This window comes from Antechinus flavipes, chromosome 6, assembly GCF_016432865.1.
Source record: "Antechinus flavipes isolate AdamAnt ecotype Samford, QLD, Australia chromosome 6, AdamAnt_v2, whole genome shotgun sequence".
In the NCBI taxonomy this organism is placed as follows: Eukaryota; Metazoa; Chordata; class Mammalia; order Dasyuromorphia; family Dasyuridae; genus Antechinus; species Antechinus flavipes.
The window spans coordinates 230,667,365-230,682,942 of NC_067403.1; the positions used below are offsets into that span (position 1 = coordinate 230,667,365).

Sequence of the window (15,578 nt, forward strand, 5' to 3'; positions counted from 1 at the left end):
TTCTCTCTGATAGCTGTTCATTCCAGCTTGGTTCTGATCCTCCTCTCCCCCAGCCCCAGGCTTCATTAACCCTTTAGCAGCTGCTGCCCTGATGTGGGTGAGTTCCAGTCCAAACCAGAATGTGCAAATGTTTGCACATAACATAATGGGGGAAAAGAGGAGCAAACTTGGGGTGGAAGGTCCATCCTCTGGGTTGATCATCCTGTGTGCCAGTTGTAGTTATTTAGGCAAGTCACCCTTCTCTCTGGGCTGATTTCTTTCTTTTGTTTTTAAAAATTATTTATTTTATATACCCATTGCTTTATGAATCATGGTGGGAGAGAAAAATCAGAATGAAAGGGAAAAACCATGTGAGAGAGAGAGAGAGAAGAGAGAGAGAGAGAGAGAGAGAGAGAGAGAGAGAGAGAGAGAGAGAGAGAGAGAAAGAAAGAAAAGAAGTGAACACAGCATGTGTTGATTTACATTCAAATTCCCTGGTCTTTTTTCTGGATGCAGAACAGGCAGATGAGAACAATTTGTTCCAAGGCTGTGAGGGCGGCTGAAGCAGGTGTTATGGAGTGACTGGGTCACCCACGGCCTCCTGGCCATCACCAAGCATCCTGGCTTTTGTCCTGCCCACAGGACTTGGCTGGGACGATGACTTTGTGCAGCTCTGTCTCATTGAATGCACTTCCTACACAAATCAAGTAGAGTGGATCTCAGGGTTCTAGACTCTAGATTCTTAAACTGCGGTTTAAACTATCCCATATGGGTGTCCTATGTGGGGTTGTAAATTATGGCTTATTATCAGCAAATGTTTGGCTTGTATACCTATTTTATATACCTATCTATCTGAGGTCACGCAAAATTTTTTTGGGCGAAAATGGTCATTAAGTAGAAAAAGTTTAAGAAGCCCTGCTCTAGACCAGGAGATAAAGGGAAGTATCCAAAGTTGCCTAGGCTGTGAGAGCTAGGCAGTTTCTCAAGTCTTCTCAGAGCCAAGCTGAGTTATTATAATTACATGGTGTTCAGTTCCCAAACTCAGTGCTTTGGGCCAGGAGAACCAAGTGAGAGGGAAATGAGCTCAGGGGTCATTGCAAAGAACAAGTCCCAACAAACATGGTAAAATGAGTACTTTGTTCGGTTATGTCAGGGGTGCTACTTGCCCATATGTCTGTCTTCCTTTTTGCAACACAAATCCAATTCAGCAAACACTTATGAAGTGCCTACTATGTGCAAAGTACTATGTGGGAGACTGAATCTATGGATTCAGAGCTAGAAGGGATCTTAGAGATCCTTGAAGCCAGTCTCCCCCTCTCCCTTATTTTATTTTTAAATTTGTTTTTGCTGAGGCAATTGGAATTAAATGACTTGCCCAGGGTCACACAGCCAGAAAGTGTTAAGTGTCTGAGGTCAGATTTGAACTCAGGTCCTCCTGACTTCAGGGCTAGTGCTCTATCTACTGTACCACCTAGCTGGTCCCTTCCCCTTATTTTAAAGCTGAAAGTTTGGGTCAAATAATAGGTGACTTACCCAGGCTTCCTCAGCTAGCAGGTAAGCGGAGCCAGGATTCAAATCTGAATCCTCACACTCTAAATATGGGATGCTTTTCATTGACATACTACCATAACTGGCTTTTTGAGACCCCCTTGATAAGATTGGTCCCTGCTCACATCCTTGACTTTAATCTTCTTCCCTAAGCTGCCCCTATGAGTTTTTAAATCTATCCTTCTCCCCACTGGTTACCATGAAATAATCGATATATTCTACTTAGACCTCGGTTTCTCCCTTCTCCAAAGCAGGTATGGAAGAGCTTTGGGAGTCATCCCAAATTAACCTTGAGGCAGAAGGAAAACTGGACTCACCAGCAGAAGAGATTCAAATCCTGTGTGTGTGTGTGTGTGTGTGTGTGTGTGTGCAAATATACATATACACACATATAAATTCCCATTGAATGAAAATGAAGATTGGGAACCACCCATACATATATACCTATCGTGTATCCTCATGGAACTATCGTGAGAAAAGTTCTTTGTAAACCTTCCCAAGTTCTGCCCAGAAATAGGAGATGGGGAATTTTATGTCCTTAACGGTTCTGCCCTTTTCAGGCTCTGTACCCTTTGGCTTTCATGAACCTTCCTCCTACGGTCCGTTCAGTATTAAAAGAAACAAATTCCAGAGTTTATCATGCATTTGTAAACAAAACAAAACAGAAGAAGTGCTTGTAATGGGATAATATAGTTATTTATCAAATATAATAATGCTTTTTATCAGATATGGCCCACCCATACCCCCTTGATGAGGTTCTCATGCTTTCTTAGGATATGCTTGCTTCATATTGGAAACCCCTGTGCTAAAATTTTCCCCTTTGGGGCACGTTAATCGCCTTTATTCCTTATGAGATCTGGAGCTTAAATAAAAGACAGCCCAACAAAAAGTAGAATTGTTCTAACTATTGAAACGGACAGATTCAGTGGTCCAGATGAATGGACAGATAGTTATATGGGGAGATAGATAGGGAGATAGAAGGAAAGATGGAGAGATAAGTGGATGATAAATAAATAGATAATAAATCGATGGGAATCCCTTTTGAATGCTGACTTTGTGCCAAGCAATAGGAATATAAACCAAACAGTGCCTGCCCTCAGAGAGCTTACCTTCAAATAGGGGACATGTAAAGAGGAGCTCTAAGGGGAGAAGGGATAAATGTCATTTGGAAGGTGGCTGCCAAGTAGAATGGGGGATAATTTTTGCCTTGCTTATAGAAGGAAAAAGCTAATCTCTCAGTTGTGGACCAAGAGGGACAGTAGAGTCAGTTTTTGTTACTATCATTAATTGCTATATTGCCTTCATTTCTGGAATATAGCTACCCTCTCCAGCAAGTTGTCTTGGAACAGTGAATAAAAGAGCAATTCAGCAAGATAACTCATCAGAACGGTGTGACACTATGCAATAATCCCTATTCAGAGCCCCCTATCTCTGTAAAGAAGGGAGGAAAATACATTATTGTCCATACCAGGGGTCCTCAAACTTTTAAAATAGGGGGCCAGTTCACTGTCCCTCAGACTATTGGAGGGCCAGACTATAATAAAAACAAAAACTGTTTTGTGGGTCTTTAAATAAAGAAACTACATAGCCCTGGATGAGGGGGATAAATGTCCTCAGCTGCTGCATCTGGCCCATGGGCTGTAGTTTAAGGACCCCTGAAATGTGGCATGATAATATATGCAATAATCCTTACTCAGAGTCCCCTGCCTCTGTAAAGAAGGGAGGAAAATACATTGCTGTATATACTATATTGTGGTGTGATACTATATGCAATATTCTCTACTTAGAGTCTCCTGTCTCTGTATAGAAGGGAGGAAAATACATTACTGTATATACTATATTGTGGTATGACAATATATGCAATATTCTCTACTCACAGTCCCCTATCTCTGTAAAGAAAGGAGGAAAATTCTGCGATATTGTTTTTCCTATGGGAGAAATTGGATATTTCTGATAGGTGAACACTCCAAGCCAAATCTCTGCCATTTTGTTACGTTCCAAGATCTTTGCTGGACTCATAAATATTCTCTGAAATCGCCAACGTTTCTGTTCTGTTCTTTCTTATTTCTTGGCAGAACCAGCTGCTTGCTAAGGGGCTCCTGTTTGTGGAAGAGAAGGTTCACCTGTGTGAAGGCGAGTAAGAGGGACCCTTCTGGATGTGGGTGGACAGAGGCAGCCTGGGATGTCCGAACAGCTGGGACGCATCTGTCCTCAGCTGTCCAAGATTCCTTGGCTCCTGGGAACAGAGCTTTCAGGGCACCATCTGACTTGTGCTCGTGATCTCTTCATGTCTTAATATGAACTGACCTAATTTCTTGGCCTCTCGAGAGCAAACACAGATCTCAATCAACTCCATTATCTAGGTCAATAAATAACAATTGATGTCCACAGGCTTTCCCCCTGCCTCTGGCAAACCATTATCAGCAGAGGTAAAGTCCCTTTCTTGGTTTTACATGTGGTGTGGGCTATACCTAGTGAGTCATGGGTGAGCCTTCTGGGAGAAAAGCCTAACTGCCCTAGAAATAACTGAAGAACTGGGGGTGGGAGAAGAGGAAGGGCAGGAAGGTACTTGACATTTTGCGTACCATCAGCTAGAGCTGATGAATTAAAGCAGACCTTGAGGTGAACATAAATACTATAGGATCATAAGACTGAAAGCCAGAGAGATATCTTAGCTGTAGTTACTCCTGCCCTGCATTTTACTCAACTGAAGCAGGGTGAATCGATCCCTTTGAGCTCATACAGTTATAACTAGAAGAACAGAAGCACGAACCAAATATTCTGATTAACCCCCACCCCCTGCTCTTTTTATAGCATCATACATCACAGATTAAATTATAATCTAACGAGTTTCAGGATTGCATGTTTTATTGTATGACAAGGCTTTAAAAACTGATGGCTCATTTATGGTAACTCTAAAGTAATCACAATATTTGATTAAGCCGACGGCTTCATTCATCGACCCTTCTGAATGAAAGGGAGTTGTTTTTCTGCCAGGGACTTTCTGTTCAGCTTTGTATTAGCTAAGATATTTTTGGACAATTATGGGTGAATCTGGGGTTAGGAGATGACAACTGTTGTGCTTCTCTCCGAGAGTGATGTGTGGCGGGGGGAACCTTTGGGGAGGCTTCAGAGGACACAGAACAAAAGCATTGTCTTTGCTCATTTGTTAATTCATTTTTCCATAGTTGGGGAAAACTCCGCCTCCCTTGTTTTGTTTGTCATTTTTGTTGTTTGTGGCAAACTAATTAGATTAAGTCCTGGTTCTCATATTTATTGTTTGGACAACCCTAGACAAGTCACTTTAACTTTCCAAATCCCTGGTTTATATGTTTCTAAAATGGCAATGATGGCTTTGCACTACCAATATCACCTGCTTGTTATAAGGAGAAACTTTTATGAGCTTTAAAGCAACAACAAAAAGGCATTAAAAAAAAAAAAAAAACTTTTGCTAGGTATTGTGCTCTGACCATACAAAGACGAAAATAAAATAGTACCTGCCCTCAGGGAGTTTACATTCTAGTGGAGGCGACAGCTAGATACATAGTAAACACATACACATATCTACTATGTATCTAGTTGTCTCCTCCATTAGAATTTGTGTGTGTGTGTGTGTGTGTGTGTGTGTGTGTGTGTGTGTGTGTACTGTGTGTGGATTGTAGAGAACATGAGGAAAGGCAATAATGTGTCATGAGAATGGAAAGGTAGGCTGGGATGAGGTTGGTAAGAAAATCAGTCAGAGGAGGTCGTCTCTGGTCCTAGGGGTAATATGGTGCCATTGCTAGTTATTGAGCAGGGAGGTGACCCAATCAGATTTACACATTAGAAATAATCATTAGTCACTTTGGCAGCTGAGGAAGGATGGATTGGAGATTCAAGAAGCCAGAGGCAGAGATACTAGGTAGGAGGTGATCACAGTAGTCCAGGTAGAAGATGAAAAGGGGCCGAAGTAGGTCGGTGGACTGTGTAAATGTGAGTTTTGTTACGGTTTTTGTTGTTCATCAGAATTGGCATTTCTAATCATGAATCACCTTTAATAGGACTTTTAAGAAAAAAAAAATTCCTTCTTCCACCAAATTATCTGTTCCCGTCAGTGGTACACTCATTAGTCATTCTCCCAAGTTTTAGCTCTCAAGGGTCATCTTGTTCATTCCATAGAAGGATAAGACTTAAGAACAATGACCTCAGCTCTCCACCCCTCGGAAACGAGTTTCAGATCTAAGAGAATTTAAATGAGGGCCTGAGGAAATTAGATTAGGCGCAAGGAAGCATTTCTCCTAGTGGAATGTCCTTCCCTGATGGTCTTTAAATAAGAGTCCCATTTTTAAATGATGCATTCTCATTCTCATAGGCTTTAATGAGTTTTAAGTGATGGACTTCATATGTTGTGTTATTAAGGTCCTGGAAGGCAGTTTGGAGTAAAAGGAAAAGCTTTGGTTTGGGAGTAAGGAGAACTGGATTCGAATCTCAGCCCTTCTACTTCCCCACTTGGGAGGAACTGGGAATTCACTTAGAATTACTCAATCTCTCTTTGCTTTGTTCTTCATTATAAGGGGACTACACTAGATGATCTTTAAGGTTCCCTAAATCAGTTTGCTCTATGAATGTTTCTTTCTTTGTACCCTTAAAAAATCCGATTCTTTAATCTGAACAGTTCCATTCTGGCTCTGTCAATTTTATTGTATTCTGGGAGCTGGTCTGCTTGCTGCATCTATGGACCATTCCATCTCCTACCTCCACATCTTTGACCTAGCTGTGCCTCTTGCCTGAACTGCACTTCCTCCGTCTCTTAGAATCCCTTGGTTGCTTCATTGCTCAACTCAAGTGCCACTTTATGGGGATATAAAAACACAAAATGAAATAGTCCTAAGCTTTTGAGCTTAATAAATTTATGTTCTACCAGGGGACAGGAATGAAGGGGTTGAGAGGGAAAATGCAGCAGATATACCAATTGAAAAGATAGAAATACAGACAGATGGATGGATAGGTGAATAGTCTAATAGGCAGACAGACAGTTGAATAGACATTTATTAAGTGCTTACTGCATGTCAAACAAATACAGAAATACAAAGTCAGTTTAAAATTGGTAAATAGCAGAGAGAGCCCCCAAAAGGTCTTACGTAAGATGTAACTGTTGAGCTGTGCTCTGGAAGGAAATTAATATGTGGTTAAAATGGAATTGAGGAAGATGGCGCACACAAATAATAATTGACAATTCTTTTCTTTATCTCTGATTGTCCTGTCTTCCCACATCTAGGTAAAAATCGAATTGACCTTCTGGCCGAAGTATGGGATCACTTCTTCACAGAGACTCTCCCAACCCTACAGGCAATATTTTACCCTGTTCAGGTCAGTTAAAAATTCATCATAAAATAATTGTGACTGTTCTTCCCATCCCATTGGCATCCAGGTTGTGTGGCGGAGTAGGAAAAGTAGTAGCCATAGCATTGAACGTGGAATCAGATGGCAGACCTGAATTCAAATCCTCCCTTAAACAGTGTCTAGTGGGATGACCATAAGTCACAACTCAATTCATTCATCTGTAAAATGGGTATAATTATAGTATCTCCCTCCTGGGATTATTATAAAGATCAAGTGAGACAATAAAGTAGGATATAAATGTTAGCTGCCATTATTGCTGTTTTACTAATTATTAATTAACTGGAATCTGTGAGTTGCAAGCTTAGATGTGGGCCATCAATTTGAGGTGTTCTGTTATCTTCCTCAGATCTCTGGTGCTGTTTTCAGCAAACAGCTCTGACTCAGAAGAGAACTATCACATTTCTTTGATTACTCACATCTATACCGTTGAATGCTGGGAGTTCTTACTCCCTATTGTGTACCCTACATTTCAAATAAAGTGTAGAAGGCAAAGAAGATGGGGAAAGGATTTGATTCTCTTGTGTCTTTTTTTAAAATCCTTGAAAATTCTCTTATTTTCCCCACCCAAACCCAGGAGGTAGACGCAGAGTTTGCCACCAATCTCAGAATTTTAGATCGAAGATAATTGTTGAGTCTTTCTGTTTGATTAAAGGATGAGCTGGCTCATATTGAAAGTATTCCCAAAATGGAGTGGGCTGGTTCTAAAAGTAGTGATTTCCTCATCCCTGGAGTTTGGGGGTACAAAAACATAAAATAAACCAGTCCTGGCCTTTGAGTTTATGGTCTACCATGGGACAGGAGGGAAGGGTGGAGATAGTGAATGCTGCACAGATATAAGTGAGCATAGTTGAAGAGATAGACAGAAACCCAAATGGACACATGGGCATATGTGGAGCTGAATGGATGGATATACTTTTCAGATGTCCTAGAGAGGATTCTTATTTAGTCTTTAGTGGAATGGGGGGAGCTCTGACATCCCTTGTACCCATATCCCTAGGCAGAGGAGATGGCTACATGCATAGGCAATAGGATTAAAGAGCCACTTTTGGCGGTTGGTGTGTGAGGGAGGGTATAGGAATACCAGCGTGGGGCATCTTACCCTTGCACATCTGGTGAAAGTCCCAAACATTCTTAGAATAAATGGGAACACTGTTTGTATGGGACATGATGGAAAAAAGCATTGAATTCAGAGTTGGCAGTCCTGGAGCTTGAGGCTTACTACAGCAAGTCTGTTTCTTCATTTGCAAAATGGAAATAATGTTACTTCTACCTCCCTTCCAAAGTCCTACCTTAATACTTTTGTAGCACTCCTATTGGCGATATTAGCTTAGCTTTCATTTGCATTTGTGAGTTGAATCTCTAGGGATTTGCTCCTAGAAGGAAGACCTGGGTCTATAGCTTATGAGCCCCCACCTGTATACTTCCCATTAACATTCATCAGTTACAATTTGTTGGATATTAAAAGAAACTTCCTAATCATTAGAGCTCTCCAAAAGTACAGCTGCCTTAGGAGGTAAAGGGGTTCCCCTTCACTGAAGGGCAATTAAAAATCAAATGGGGCGGGACTAGTGGGGCTCCCGACCAGGTTATTACTGAGTGAATGGTTCAGAAACCTTGAATCAGCTGATCTCCTGGACCCTAGTTTATCTACAATTTGTTAGCAGGATTGTTTTACCGGGATTTTTTGTCAGTTGCTACAAAAGCGTTAAGATAGAACTTTAGTAGGATTTTGTCAGTTCTTGGTTGGATTAAATGATGACTGAAGTCCTTTCCAGTCTCAGGTAATGACTTTGGGGTCCATGATAGTGCTTCAGGTACCTGATTCTACCTTATTCTTCCCTCACCCCCTAAATGTCAGCATTTATTCCTATTTGTTTTTGGTTTATATATATGATTTCATTGGTATAAGGAGCTCTTAGTATGAAAACTCCCTCCATGAGTATAAGTTACTAATTGGTGTATAGCACAGAGGGTTGCCTGGGACATCTCCTAATTATTTTTCCTGTCTGGGAATTTTTGTAATTTTGTCCAATCAAGGAGCTCCCAGTTGTGGAAAGTCCTTCCACAGCTGATGATAGAGTTGGGCCCCCCAATAGAGAGTTGTCTTGAGCACAAGGTTTAGTGACTTGTTCTGGGTCATCTAGCTAATTCATGTCAAAGGCAGCACATCAACCTAGCTCTTCCCTGACCCAAGTCTGTTCACCATGCCTTACTGTCTCCTCTTACTTTGATCCCATGAATTACTTTATGTTTATTCAAAATTTCCCACCACAAGTAGAATGGAAGCTCTTTGAAGGCCAGGTCTCCCATTTTTGGGTTTGGGAATCTCTAGGGAACCCCCAGGGGGACACATAATAAATGTGTTATGGAATTGACAGGGAGACCTTGTGTGTTATTATAGAGGCTTATCTGCCCTGGTGGAGGGACTTGCATCATTCTTCCTCCATAGGATAAGGAAAGTTGACAGGGTGACCCCCAGCACCCCTTACAAGCTCCGACTCTACAGTGCTGTGAGAGAACTCAGCACTTACCTACAGGACTTACTTTATTAATGGTAAACACTATGCAGAGGTGGGCTTTTACCATCATTATGTACCACACATATAATGGAAAGAGTCTTGGCCCTGGAGCCCAGGAATCTTGAGTTCAAATGATGTCCCTGTCTTTTCCTGTTATCATTTTGTTTATCCAACCTCAGTTTCTTCTATAATCATGCAATAGCTAGTATTTGTGTAGTATTTGACAGCTAATAATAAAATAAATAAATAAAAATAAGTAAAATTGTAAAACAATAAAAGTGCTTTACAAATATTGCCTTATTTGATCCTCAAAATGATGCTGGGAGATAGTGTTATTATTATTCCCATTTTACAGATGAGAAAACTGAGGCAGGCAGAGGTTGAGTGACTTGCTCAGGTAGTGAATATCAAGCCAGATTTGAATTCAGGTGTTTCTGGCACTCTTATTTACTGAGAGGCCTCCCTAATGACCTCGGAGGCCCTTTAGAACTATCTGGTAGTGAGGGCAGTACCATGGGAAGGAGGCCTGGGGATGGGGGCCCTGATTTCGAATCCCAGATGTGTTGTTTGTTACTGTGTGATAATGAGCACAGTGCTCGGTTTCTCTGAGCCAGCGTCAGTGAGATGGCGTGATTGGTCATCATGGGGTGATTGACACCCTGCTCACGGCAGAGCCGAGAATTCTTGGCTCACACCCTGCTGGAACCCACCCACCTCTTTTCCCCTGGGTCTCGTTTCCTGCTCGGTGACGTGGTGGGGCTGGAGGATGGCTTGTGAGACCCCTTCCAACTCTCGCTGTACGGTCCCCGACGTTATCATCTCACGTGTGTTTAATGAAACCGTTTGCTCTTTGCTTTTTGTCTTTCCTCATGCTTAACCAGGAGATACTGGACTATCCTTTGGGTAAGAGAGACTTTATGTGTTTTGGATTTTTTTTTTAATATATAAAAAAGGAGCTTAAAATTCTGGAGGGATTTGATGATTTGATGACTTTTTATGGCATTTTTCTTTAATGCGGGTCCTAGCTTAGGAGGGGGCTCTTTTTCATGGCTGGATACCCCTCAGAAGGGCTGCAATAATCCTCTGAGGAATGAATGATTAACTAGTTTAGAGTTCATATTGGTGAGCCCGGGACTCCCGCCCTACTATAAAATGACTCCAAAGCAAAATCCAAGGCCAGAGTTTTCCTGAAGAAAAGGAGTCAAAGTTAAAGCCTTTGTGCCTTTAAGGAATTCTAGGGGGTGAGGGGGGCAGGGCAGGGCAGGACAGACAAACCTTCTGCCACAGCAAGATTCCTGGTGTTGGGACACTGGATGGGATCGCACCCTTCTGGGGCCTCCAACTTTGGTTCGACCTTTTCTTTAAGCACCGGAAATACGGGTCACGATTTTTATATCCTCCCCCGGTTTGTTATAAATTTTAAGTCCTCAAAAAAAAATCATAAATGTAATATTTAACACGGACCCCGGAAGCCCTAAAGGCAACACTTTAACCTTTTTTTATAGGGCAAATACTGTAACCGTTCATGCCCATCCCAAGATACATGAAGAGACTGGATGGTTCCGGGAAATAACCAGAACCAGCCGGATCCTCCCAGGGATACCAGAAGCAATGTGGGGAACGGCTGACCTTGGAAGTGAGGAATATATGGGCCCAGGGTCTCCTTAGATATATCCTAGTGTCCTAACAATGAGCAAATCACTGGAAAGAGCTCTGCTTCTGCAATCAAAAGCTTGGGTGCAAATCCTTTTGCCTGTTGCCCATGAGATCTTGAACAAATAACTTGACCATCTTGGACCGCAGCCTTTTCTGTTATAAAATATAACCCCTTCAGATTCCCTTCTGTAATCCTGTCATCTCTGGGACTGTAATACTCTGAGATAACTTGCTGAACTTTATCCAGGGAGGAAGTTTTCTCATTGATGAAATCACAGGTCTCAACCCCTTACTCTTTCTCCCCCCCCATAAAAAAAAGCCAGATACTACAGTGAGACTATCTGGTTAATAAGAAGGTAATACTAAATTAAATCAATATTCTATATATTTTTTTTTAATGAGATAATTGGGTTCCGTGATTTGCTCAGTCACACAGCTAGTAAGTGTTAAGTGTCTGATTCTGGATTTGAACTCAGGTCTTCCTGACTTCAGTGCACCATCTACCTGCCCCTTCATATATATTCTTATATTTCCTATTGTATGCTTATATTCATATACTCATGTATTCAAATGTATATACTAATATAACATATTCATATACTCATATAATTAAGCATCTACTCTGTCTCAGATGCTGTGTACAAGAAAAATTGGGTGTGGTGAGAATAAGTACTGAATATGTCTTAGAAATTGGGCTAATCTCTGGGAATACAAATGCAAGAACAGGATACCAAGAGACCTCGGTTCAAGTGCCGGCTTAGCTCTAAATCCATGGCGCCATCTGGGGCACATCCTTTTATTTCTCTGGACCTCTCTTTAGTAGAAAGCTCACCAGCCTTAAGTCAGAGGATCTGGATTCAGATGCTGTCTCTTGATGACCTCAGTCCCATCACCTCTCTAGCTTTCAGTTCCCTCAGCCACAACATGAATGGTAGCCTCTAAAATTCCTCTTGGCTCTCAATCTGTGATCGCAGGCCTCTGGCTCAGTCCTTGGGAATTTTGTAACAGGATTTACAATATGTCACTTTGCAATAGCTCCTTCGTTGAAAGGCTCCCAAAGGAAGAACTGGACTGGGGTTCCAGCCTGGAATTCTGGTGACATTATGCAGAATTCCACTACTTTTGCACCTCATCAGGCACTAGGGATCCAAGAACTGCGTTCTCTTGCTTTCCTTTTTTTGTTTCCCACTTTTATTTTTGCTGAGAACCTTGTAGAGTTTGATGCCATCTCTATTTCCTTCCTCTTTTCCCATTTCTATAGACTTATGTTTCATCTCTAGCTCAAGCCACAAGCAGTAGCTCCAAGAGGGGTACACTCTGAAATTAGCCCTGGGATCTCTCAGGCTTGCGGGTTCCAAGAGCTGATGTCCACTGGTCCACGTTATTGATGGGTCTGTGGGCAAGTCTCACTCTCTGGGGCTCAGTTTACTTATTTTTAAAATGACAGATTTGGACCAGATTATCTCCAAGTGTATTCCCAGGCTTCAAAGTCAATTGTAGTGTTCAGAAAGTTCTTTGTGGTGGTAAAAACTACACCAAAATATTACAGATTTGGACCAGATTATCTCCAAAGACAATTATGATGTTTGGAAAGTTCTTTGTGATGGTAAAAACTACACCAGAATATCCAGATTTGGACCAGATTATCTCCAAGGGTACTTCCAGGTGTCAAAGTCAATTATGATGATTGGGAAGTTCTTTGTGATGGTAAAAACTACACCAAAATATCCAGATTTGGACCAGATTATCTCCAAGTGTACTTCCAAGTGTCAAAGTCAATTATGATGATTGGGAAGTTCTTTGTGATGGTAAAAATGACACCATAATACACAGATTTGGACCAGATTATCTCCAAGGGTACTTCCCAGGCTTCAAAGCCAATTGTAGAGTTCGGAAAGTTCTTTGTGAAGGTAAAAATTACACCAAAATATACAAATGTATTTCTGTGAGTTATAATCATTGTAATTACCCATAATTACCTAAGTGTGATTATGAATGATAATGGTAGTTTTTATTACTAATGCTTTTCCCTGGCATCTGCACTGATAATGCCCCCCCCTTACCTGCAGCACACGTGATAAGAATTCCTGGGTTTTGTGATAACATCTGATCTCCCCGGGAGAGGGTTAGGCCGGGGAAACATATAGATTACGTTTCTCAGAACCAAGTGAAAAATTAAACAATGGAAAGAATTTTCCTCCTTTAAAAATCTCTAATGCCATTAAGCCTTGTGCCAAGAGGCCCCTTTACTGGCTCTCCTCTGGGTGGGCAGCGATCCTAGAAAGGAGGGAAATGGACCCTGCCTCTGCCAGTTTTCTACCCCTCCTTCCCAGGTTTTCAGTTCACTCTGAGCTGCGGGCAGACGAGGGGCTGTTCTGTTAACATGAAGCTTGGGTGGGTGTTTATCCATTAAATGGTCAGGCTTCCCTTTGGTCTGATTTTTCTTGCATAACAAGACAGATATAGAAATATGTTTAAAAGAATTGCACATATTTAACTTATCTCAGATTGCTGTCTTGGAGAGGTGGAAGGGAAGGGAAGGAGGGAGAAAAATTTAGAACAAAACCTTTTACAAAAATGGATATTGAAAACTCTTTGCATGGACTTAGAAAAATAAGATACTGTTTTTAAAATGTCCATCAAGCACCTGCTAGGTTCCGAGCTTCATGAGTGGTACAGAGGTAACAGGCTCCTGTCCTCCAGGAGCTTTCGATGCAGGGTCACCTGGAAGAGGTGTCCCAGGGGCTGTGGATAGCGATTGAATGCTTGATTTTCTCCAGATGTTTTCTCCTGCCTCCATGCCTTGCCACAGTATGCCGGTCTCTCATGGAATGGAATATTCTCCCTTCTCATGGCAGAACTCCCATCTCTCTTGAAGACTTAGTTCAGTTACTACCTCCTGTACGAGGCTTTTGCTGTTTCCTCAGGTTGTTAAGGCTACCACTCCTCCTTGTATTCATTTTGCATTTGCTTCTCCTCTCTCCCCAACCTCCACATGATTTTAAGATTATCGAGCACATGGGACTTTTTTCGTATCTTCAGCAAAGGCATCTCTGTGGGCAAAGTGGATAGAGCCCTGGGCTTGGAATCAGGAAGCCTCGTTTTCCTGAATTCAAATCTGGCCTCGGATACTTGCTAGCTGTGCGAACCTGTACAAGTCACTTAACTCTGTTTACCTCAGTTTCCTCATCTGTCAAGTGAATTAGAGAAGAAAATGGCCAACCACTCCAGTATCTCTGCAAAGAAAACCCAAATGGGCCATGAAGAATTGGACACAATTGGACAGCAATCCTCAGCACCAACTTAGGCAAAGACAATGTAGACCTGTAATAAAGATTTATTGAATTGAATTGAATTGAAATTACAAAGAAGCAAAGTGAGACTTGTCAATGCGAGTGCCTGAGAAGCAGTGAGTTTCCCTTTGAAGATCTCTTGAAAGATCTGTCAGGAGTGTCTTAGAGATTAAGGACTGGACCTGGTGGTTCCTGGTGGCCCCAGGGCCTTCCACCTCTGAGTCTAAAACACAGCAATAATTGCAGTAAAAATTAGGAAGGAGCACATGAGCACCGAGAGCTCTATGTATTTGGAGAGGGGACATTCTCCAAGTCCAGGTGTCAGGGATGGTTACCTGCAGGAAGTACCGCTTAAGGTGCACATTGCTCAGAGATGAAGGAAATACTTCCCAGAAAGAACTCTGAGCAGTTATGGGATGTTAGAAGCTTTTTTGGCCTTGGAGAAGGTAGAACCATTTCTGGTTTCTAGGTAGCCCCTGGCCGTGCTCAGTTTCCTACATGAACAATGAAGGGATTGGTTTAGGGGATCTCTAAGGTCCCTTTCAGTTCGAAGATTCTTTGGTCCTGAGCCTCTAGCTGAACCTCTGTTTGGTTTTGGGAGGGAGGGGAGTCATGGAGATAGGCGAGATGAACTTTAACGACAGCCCTTCTTCCTCATTTTCTCTGACTCAGCAGCTGTGCCCTGTCCCCCAGATGGGTGAGATCACCCAGATATCACCCTTTTGGTCTGAGTCAGAGCTTCCCTCTTGCAATAAGCCGATGTCCAGGATCTTTTTGAGGAAACCCTGCTTCTCTGTCATAGAGCGAATGTGACCTGGAGCATTCCCTCCGCAGAAAGGAAACGGCCCCTCTCCCTGCAGCATTGGGAGCAATATTGCTAGCCATTAGCATTGACCATTTCCTCTGGTTTTTCTCAGGATCACAGTTGTAGAACTAGAAGGGACTTTTGAGGTTCTGGAATACTGAATTTAGAGACCCATATGACCTCATTTTAAATGAAATTGGAGGCCCACTGAGATGAAAAGACTTACTGAGTTACAGAGGGAATCAGAGGCAGTGGAGAGGCTTTTGCTCTCTGGACAGCTAACTTTTCCTCAGCAAAGACTTTTGGAATGAATTGAAGTAAATCGGAAAGAAATAGAGGGAATCCAGGAATGGACAGCTAACTTTTCCCCAGTAGAGACTTTTGGAATGAATTGGG

General features: G+C 42.0%; 1 protein-coding gene across 2 annotated transcripts in view; it reads left to right on the plus strand.

The window, feature by feature from the left end:
* PRR5L (proline rich 5 like) overlaps nucleotides 1-15,578 on the plus strand; it is a 96,311-nt gene that overhangs the window by 60,550 nt on the left and 20,183 nt on the right. For both annotated transcript variants that reach the window (XM_051964216.1, XM_051964218.1), the window contains exons 5-6: nucleotides 3,603-3,660; nucleotides 6,785-6,876. In XM_051964216.1, coding sequence (XP_051820176.1) covers nucleotides 3,603-3,660; nucleotides 6,785-6,876 — 150 coding nt within the window. The remainder of the gene's footprint in view (nucleotides 1-3,602; nucleotides 3,661-6,784; nucleotides 6,877-15,578) is intronic.